This window comes from Silurus aristotelis (genome assembly GCF_946808225.1).
Source record: "Silurus aristotelis genome assembly, chromosome: 23".
NCBI classification, from domain to species: Eukaryota; Metazoa; Chordata; class Actinopteri; order Siluriformes; family Siluridae; genus Silurus; species Silurus aristotelis.
Genome location: NC_139596.1, coordinates 8,847,098 through 8,856,349, shown reverse-complemented (window position 1 = coordinate 8,856,349; position 9,252 = coordinate 8,847,098). Strand labels below are relative to the sequence as shown.

Sequence of the window (9,252 nt, the reverse complement as noted above, 5' to 3'; positions counted from 1 at the left end):
TAGATGCCATCAACTCACTTAAAGACCCAAGCGGAGTCTTTTCTCTTTACCCACAGCCACTGGCTTCCCTTTTCCGCAGCGGCAGAGAGTTCTTTGACTGCATGCCGGTGGGCCTCTCCTCGTACTCCCATCTCCCTGAGTAGCCTGGATGTTGTGGTGGTTACGAACCCTCTGCAACCTTCTTCCACTGGGAGTACCTTTACATTCCAGACTTCTTGTTGTGCATCGGCTGCAAGTTCAGCGTACCTCAGCCTTTTCCGTTCATATAGATAGATAAATACGTAGATAGATAGATAGATAGATAGATAGATAGATAGATAGATAGATAGATAGATAGATAGATAGATAGATAGATAGATAGATAGATAGATAGATAGATAGATAGATAGATAGATCTCACCTTTCGCACCACGACACTTTAAACTCTGGACTTGCACAGCAAAGTGCACTTTATATTTATTTATTTTATACCACGCCATTCTGCACACGACACTTTACACCACACCATACCACACACGGACACTTTACACCACACCATACCGCACACGGACACTTTATGGACACTCTACACCACACCATACCGCACAGGGACACTTTATGGACACTCTACACCACACCATACCGCACACGGACACTTACGGACCCTTACACCACACCATACCGCACACGGACACTTTATGGACACTCTACACCACACCATACCGCACACAGACACTTACGGACCCTTACACCACACCATACTCCACACGGACACTTTATGGACAACCCACCACTAAAATTGTCTATTGTTTACACTTTGTTACACATTGTTTATTGTTTCACTGTCTACTGCCATAAATTTTTTTTTTCTTTGTATATACATTTTTCTCTTTGTTCACATACATATCTTTATATATCCTTTATATCTTATATTCTTATATTTTATTTTATATAGTTTTTATACTTTATACTTTTATACCCCGCAAACATCCCGAACCATCTAGAGAGGTACCAGTGTTTGGACACTGGACCTCTTTGAGTGTTTAAAGGCTCTGGCATGGAGAAGCTGGTGTTGGATCTGTGATGATCGCAAATGTTGAGCTATTTTATGAGTTGCTCAGTAGCTTCTAGTTTTACATCCACAAATGACTGTAAAAAGACTGTAGAAAGATCATTACTCATAATCTTACATTTTAGTGCTCATGTTAGTTCTCTTTCTTCAGTGTTCTGCATTGTGTTAAGATTTAAAATCACATTAATGTCACCCAAATGAGGATGGGTTCCCCTTTTGAGTCTGGTTCCTCTCAAGGTTTCTTCCTCATAACATCTAAGGGAGTTTTTCCCTGTTGGGGTCACCATGGCTGCTCATCAGGGATAAATGCACACCATTCACCTCAACTCTTAAAATTCTTAAATGCTTTGAGACAATGTCTGTTGTGAAAAGCACTATAGAAATAAACTTGACTTGACCATTAAAATGTTAACCGAATCAAGCACCTTGGTAAGCTGAACATGTCATTCCCTTATTTATAAAGACACTACACAAGCAGTATAGAATAAGATATTTTTTTTGTCTTCTAATAAGGACTATTTTAGGCCAGGATTTTGGCCTTACCATTACACACTTGTCCACTAGATGGCATGTAAAATCTTTAGGCATATAAATATTGTTTTCGTTCCCTGTTGCAGGTTTCTGATGGTCAGATTAGTTCATTTCATGTGCATTTTGTTAGCACGTCCTAGGGTATGTCATCAATTGCCAGCGGGTGAAGATCAATCATAACATGGTTGAAGAAGTGACAGTTTAGACACCATTGACCACCATAAAAAGTTGCAATGCTTTCTGGGCTTTGTACATTTTTACCTCTTTATTCGTAACTACAGTACCATGGCCGTACCACTCACTACACTGCTACTGAAACTACAATGAGGCTCAGAGTGCGTTTGTACCTTTAAAACAATGGTTGACCTTGACTACAATTCTACACAACTCAAATCCCAGTACACACTTTGTAGTAGAGATGAATACCTCCAGCTGTGGAATTGGAGGTGTACTCTAACAGCACAATGGTAATCCAGGCAAACTTTACCTGTATGCATTCTTCTCACAGAAACTATCTAGTACCTACAATGTTGGGAATCATGAGCTGCTCGCAAGAAAAGAGGCCCCTCTATTAACCTGGCCAGATGGTATGGCTATCGACCCAAAATATCAAGCCAAAACAACTATGCAGAAAACTAAGTCCGAGATTTATTGGTCTGTTCAAGATTGTGCGTCAGATTAACCCGGTCACCTATCGAACTGTGAACCTGTCACTGACCGAGAACATCCACAGTAACCATCCTGACCCAACCCGCTTCCTGAACCCGGGGGGCCTCATAAAAGAATACCTAGAGCTTTTCCTATGAGGGGGGATTTTGAAACAACTCCCACTGCAGTTCCCCCTTTGCTCCACCAGAGGGAACCTTCGGCCAAATTCTGTACACCTCCAGGTCAAAAGGTCACTTCCTGTTTGTAGCCTTCTTGTACCTCACTGTCTTGCAAATTATTGTGTTTCTGTGTGCATACCAAGCCATTTCATGACTTCTTCTTCTTCTTTCGGCTGCTCCCATTAGGGGTCGCCACAGCGGATCATCTGTCTCCATACCACCCTGTCCTCTACATCTGCCTCTTTTACACCAACTACCTGCATGCTCAAAATACTCCCTCCACCTTCTCAACACACTCTCCTCACTAGTCAACACATTTCCCTCTCCATCCTTTACTGCTCTAACTTGCAGTACATCCTTCCCAGCTTGGTCCCTCTGCCTGGCCAATAGGTACAAATCCTTTTCTCCTTCCTTAGTGTCCAACCTCTCATACAGCTCCTCACATGCCTTTTTCTTGGCTTTCGCCACATCCCTCTTTACCTGCTTCCGCATCTCCTTGTACTCCTGCCTTCTTTTCTCATCACTCTGTCTATCCCACTTCTGTTTTGCCAACCTCTTTCTCCTTATGCTCTCCTGCACTTCCTCATTCCACCACCACGTCTCCTTGTCTTGCTTTCTATTGCCAGATGTTACACCAAGTACTTTTCTAGCTGCCTCCCTCATCACTCCTGCAGTAGTTGCCCAATCATCCAACACCTCCTTAACATCACTGAGCCTCTGTCTGACCTCTTCCCTGAACCTCACACTACACTCTTCCTCCTTCAGTTTCCACCATCTTATTCTTCTTTCAGTCCTCACTCTCCTCCTCTTCTTCTTCGCCTCCAAAACCATCCTACAGACCACCATCCGATGCTGTCTAGCTACACTGTCCCCTGCCAAAACCTTACAGTCTTCAATCTCCTTTAGGTTGCATCTCCTGCATAGCACATAGTCCACCTGTCTGCATCTTCCTCCACTCTTATACGTCACCCTATGATCCTCCTTCTTCTTAAAATAAGTGTTCACCACTGCCATTTCCATCCTTTTAGCAAAATCCACCACCATCTGCTCTTCCACATTCCTCTCCTTAAAACCATACCTACCCATCACCTCCTCATCACCTCTGTTCCCTTCACCTACATGCCCATTAAAGTCTGCCCCAATCACCAATCGTTCTTTCCTAGGTACAACATCTACCACTTCATCTATTTCACTCCAGAATCTTTCCTTCTCCTCCATCTCACAGCCAACTTGTGGAGCATAGGCACTGATGACATTTATCATCATCCCTTCAACTTCCACCTTCACGATCATCACCCTATCAGAAACTCTCTTCACCTCCACTACACTCTTACTGTACTCTTCCTTCAAAATCACCCCTACACCATTTCTCTTTCCATCCACACCATGATAAAACAGTTTAAATCCACCTTCAATGTTCCTGGCCTTACTCCCTTTCCACTTGGTCTCCTGAACACACAGCATATCTACCTTTCTCCTCTCCATCATATCAGCTACCTCTCTCCCTTTACCCGTCATAGTACCAACATTTAAAGTACCAACACGAACCTCCACTCTCCTACACTGCTCCTTTCCCTGCCGTCTCTGTAGACGTCTTCCTCCTCTCCTTCCCTCCTTCGGCCAACAGTAGCCAATTTCCACCGGTACCCTGTCGGCTAACGATACCTGTGGCGGTCGTTGTTAACCCGGGCCTCGACCGATCCGGTATGAAATTCTCATTTGTGATCCGCATATTTGATTTGGCACATGTTTTACGCTGGATGCCCTTCCTAACGCAACCCTCCCCATTTACCCGGGCGTGGGACCGGCACTAAGAGTGCACTGGCTTGTGCATCCATAATGGCTGGGTTAAGCCATTTCATGACAATTGTCTGTATTATTGTGTTTTGACTTTTGCTCATCCTTTTCTGACTACGCTTTCAGTTCTGTTTTATGGATTTGTTTACTGACTGATTGTATTGTGTATTAAACTTTCTGCCTGTTCGACTCTGCATCCTGGATCATGTTCTTAAACTGTTCAATAAATACATGGATTCTACTCCACCTGGTCCCAGTAATATGTTATCTAATATGTTAAGTTGTGGCAGTACAACAATTTTATTGCATCATCAGTGTAAAGTATAAGTCCAGTAAAGATTTCCCAGAGGGAAGTAAAACTCTGTGCTACTTGAAAGCTGTAAAAAAAATTCTAAATAGTTTCATGTTTCTTGAAGTAAAAGTTCTGTCTGGCCACTCTGGCCTGCCCCCACATTTAGTACATTTTGCCAAACATTCAGCGCTTCAGGAATATCCTGTCTCTGAACTCTGAACTCTGTTGACCGTACAGTACAGACCAAAAGTTTGGACACACCTTCTCATTCAAAGAGTTTTCTTTATTTTCATGACTATGAAAATTGTAGATTCACACCATCAAAACTATGAATTAACACATGTGGAATTATATATGGAATTATATACATAACAAAAAAAGTGTGAAACAACTGAAAAATGTAATATTCTAGGTTCTTCAAAGTAGCCACCTTTTGCTTTGATTACTGCTTTGTACACTCTTGGCATTCTCTTGATGAGCTTCAAGAGGTAGTCACCTGAAATGGTCTTCCAACAGTCTTGAAGGAGTTCCCCCGAGAGATGCTTGGCACTTGTTGGCCCTTTTGCCTTCACTCTGCGGTCCAGCTCACCCCTAAAACATCTCGATTGGGTTCAGGTCCGGTGACTGTGGAGGCCAGGTCATCTGGCGCAGCACCCCATCACTCTCCTTCTTGGTCAAATAGCCCTTGATGCCTTCAGTGTGACTCTACAATTTTCATAGTCATGAAAATAAAGAAAACTCTTTGCATGAGAAAGTGTGTCCAAACTTTTGGTCTGTACTGTATATAGACTGGTGTGTGCCTCTCCAAATTATGCCTAAGCAACTGAATTTGTCACAGGTTGCTTCCAATCAAAGTGCAGAAGCATTGCAACAATGATCCAGTAAAAATTAGATGCACCTGGGCTACAGTTGAAGCTTCATTGCAAAAAGGTCATAAATGTAATATAAAATGTAATTATTTTTAAATAAGGGCTCAAGATGATAAACTTGCATGGCTGTTTAATTATATTTCAAAAGGAAATCTTACTGTCGTACGCCTAATCTACATTTTCAAACACTGTATCACTACATTATATTTGTTGTCATTCTTGGGGATCAAATAGTTTTAAGTAACTGATCAGAATTACTAAAAATATCTAAACTTTTACAAATGTGTCACAAATAATACACCTAGATTTTGTCATTATAATCTATCTGTAGTTGCATTAAAAAAAATTTTATCATGGTACATTGTGTTATCTAATTTTTTTTCATCAAGATAACACTCGAGAGCTTAATAATAAAGGTGTTGTTAGTAAACCAGCTCTAATCCAGTATCTAATATTTCTTCATGTTTCTTAATTCCTTGTTGAACTTCCATTTGTAACTATAACCAGGGTGTGATTTGAGGCAGATGTTGTTTTTAATAGTTCTTTATTCTGTACAAGTAAATTCATGCTATAAGTATACTTTTCTACATTTCTACATATAGTATGCTTTTCTACATTTCTGAACAAAATAATGCTCAAAAGCCATATTTTACACAGAATATCGATCCTAAGCTTTGCCATGAGTTAGTTCTATTAAAGTTTGAAGACTGAAAACTCAAAATGAACTTTTGCCTCAGTCCCAATGTGCAAAAAAATGACAAAAAAACCTTGAAAGAGGAAGTGCAACCGAAAGTGAATATAACTAAAGGAATAGAAATTAAATGTGAAAACACCGAACTGAGCGTATAAAAGAGGAGTAAACACACTCACTCATTCACATCATCAACAAGCATCAAGAAGAAAATCATTCAAAGTATCTTCAGAGTATCAAGTGTGTTCAAGAGCAAGAAGAAGATGAAGACTGCTGCAGTTTTTGTTGTGTTTGCCTGCCTACTTATTGTTCATGTACAAGGTAAGAGTCTTGAGCCTCATCTACACCACTATCAGTGAAATATAATGTATGTATTTATATATTTTATATATATATATATATATATATATATATATATATATATATATATATATATATATATATATATATATATATATATTTTTTTTAATATATATATATATATATATATATATATATATATATATATATATATATATATATATATATATATATATATATATATATATATATATATATATATATATGAAATATATAATTTTCTTCTGTTTACAGGACAGGCCAAGACCGGTGTAACCAGGTGTTTGTGTCAGGGTCCTGCAGCTAATGTAGTTCGCATTAAAAATATTGACAAGATTGAGTTTCATCCCGCTAGTGCATCTTGTGAAAATGTGGAAATCATGTAAGTTCAGTAAAAATAATATCCATAATAATGTACAACATGATTTATTTATATTTATTTATATCTAACTTATTCTTCATCTCTGTAGTGTCACTATGAAAAATGGTGCAGGAAAGAAATGTTTGAATCCAAAATCAGAATTTACTCAGAATTACATCATGGCAGCATTAAAGAAAAAGTGGGTAAATTTTTATTGCATATTATGCATTATATCATAATAATGTTTTATTATTTATATTAGATATGAGTAATAAAATCTGTTTGTTTTTTGCAGGAGTGCAGAGTAAAGCATGCAGTGTGTCAACAGAAATAGAGGACGAATGCAGAGACGGCTTGCTTTGCTATTTTAAATATTTTATTGTGATGTAAAACTGTATGTATTATATTTTAACTGTTTAATTTATGAGTGTTACATTTTTATATGACAGAGTGTATTAAGTTTTTTAAGGATTTATGCAAATGTATTGTTCCTGTACACTGACATACTAAAATTATAATAAAGTCAGCACATAATAGTGCTTAAAAACCAAATTATAATGAACTGTTGTATTCTTTTAGCAAAATATGAAATACATTTTTATAATATTTGACTAATATTAGATTTCCAGTTAGGTTCAGCTTTTCAGCAAACTACAGACACATCACTGATGCAATCAATTCAGCAGTAAAAAAACACACCTGTAAAACCTTTCAAAGGATATATAACACACTGTGTGGCAAATCAGCAGCAGCAAAGTTAGTGTTAAACGTGTCTCAGGTCTGCATATTCATCATAATTGTTATTTATTAACATAAGAATCCTGAAAATTTAAAATCTTTTCTTATTTCAACCCCAACTCAATCTGAACTCAGTCTGAATATGAACTGATTCAACACATTTATACAACCCCAATTTATCAAAAAATAAAGTTGGACACTGTGCAAAATGTAAATAAAAAATAGAATGCAATGATTTGCAAATCTCATAAATCTATATTCTATTCAAAATAAAACAAAAACGAATCTAAAATGTTTAAACTGAGAATATCTTCCATTTTAAGGAAAGAAAAATGTCATTTTGAATTTGATGGTCACAGAGTTGGGACAGGGCCATGTTTACTACTGTGCAGCATCACATCATTTAAATAACACTTTTTGTGTAAAAATGTTTTGAGACAGGTTGCAGCTATCAAATTAAAAATTACCTTATTTTTTCCTTGAAATGGTTTATTTCTTTAGTTTAAAGATTTAATATGTTTTTTATGTTTTATTTTAAATAAAATATAGGAAATGTGGGATGAGATTTGTAAATCATTGCATTTTGTCTTATTCACATTTTACACAGTATCCTGACATTTTTGGAAATGAAGTTGTTCATATTGTGTATTTAATATAAATGTTGAGATTATTAATATTTTCCAAAATATATAAATTATGGTAATTTATTATGCTTAAAAGTAATTTCATATCAACCTAATTATTTCAGAGAAGAAAGCGTTTACAAGGGAAATCAGTAGTGAAACTGAAAATGGATTTCAGATTTGTTGTGGAAGTATATTTATTGCATCTTTAGGGGAAAGTATAAGGCCAATAAAAATTTCCCAAAGTGACACTATGGAAGAGACACACAAAGCTGCTTACAAGTTGAAAACAGAAATTCTAATTAGTGAGCTACATTTCAAGTTTCTAAGCAAAGAGGTTTGAAATTTCATATCAAAGTTAATGATATTTGAATAAGGCTGCAACCAGCAAAAGGTAAAATAAAATAAAATAAATAAATAAGGTGGTCTAAATGTTTTCCAACTGCATTGTATGTCCCTGATTAATTTAAAATGTATTTAGCAAGGATACATTTAATAACGACACAATTTGGTATATTCATATCTCCACTTATATTTTACATTTGGACTATAATTTCATTTAATTCAAAGATTTCTGAAGTCTACACTCTCAATTATTTTCCATTAACAGTAACGAATCCTAGATTATACTGGTCTATGATCCAAAAATATGATCTGATATATTATATACAATTCTGAACTTAATAAGAAACAAACATTTAGTTTTTAGTAACCCAGTTCATTTCCACTGAATAAAGAAATCAGAAAGTTTCAGTTTCATTTGTTCTTTCACAACAAGACACATGAAGTTATCGACCTCTATTTTTAATATACAAATGAGGCAACAAAAAAGGTTCTCCATTCTCTCTATTCCTGCTATTACACTATACCTATAATTACATAATCATTTCAACAATGCAACAACTCACATGGAAAACCAAAAAAACAGTAATTACACAATGGGAAAGTATGAATGGTCAAATATATACATTGCACATTCCATGCCTACTTTTTAAATGCATACTCTGCATGCCTGAGTGTTTTACTGCTTCACTCATTTAAACAAGGACTCATGATTATTAACTTGCATGGCTGTTAAATTATATTTTAAAAACTGTGCAGATCTACCATGTTGGCACAGGGTAGCAACTGCC

At 36.7% G+C, this 9,252-nt stretch overlaps 1 protein-coding gene across 1 annotated transcript; it reads left to right on the top strand.

The window, feature by feature from the left end:
• The first annotated feature begins 6,233 nt into the window (after positions 1-6,233).
• Positions 6,234-7,310, top strand: LOC310718127 (C-X-C motif chemokine 11-6-like). Its single transcript, XM_083526699.1, has 4 exons — positions 6,234-6,379; positions 6,653-6,779; positions 6,868-6,957; positions 7,054-7,310. Exons 1-4 carry the CDS (start codon positions 6,322-6,324, stop codon positions 7,064-7,066), a joined length of 288 nt encoding a protein of 95 aa, XP_083382825.1. The 5' UTR covers positions 6,234-6,321; the 3' UTR covers positions 7,067-7,310.
• Positions 7,311-9,252: the final 1,942 nt, after the last annotated feature.

Bases quoted from the DNA above. Each gene is read 5' to 3' on its own strand.
- LOC310718127 (XM_083526699.1), top strand. From the start codon at position 6,322: ATGAAGACTGCTGCAGTTTTTGTTGTGTTTGCCTGCCTACTTATTGTT. The intron at 6,380-6,652 runs GTAAGAGTCTTG...TTCTGTTTACAG, and splicing joins ACTTATTGTTCATGTACAAG to GACAGGCCAAGACCGGTGTA. The intron at 6,780-6,867 runs GTAAGTTCAGTA...TCATCTCTGTAG, and splicing joins TGTGAAAATGTGGAAATCAT to TGTCACTATGAAAAATGGTG.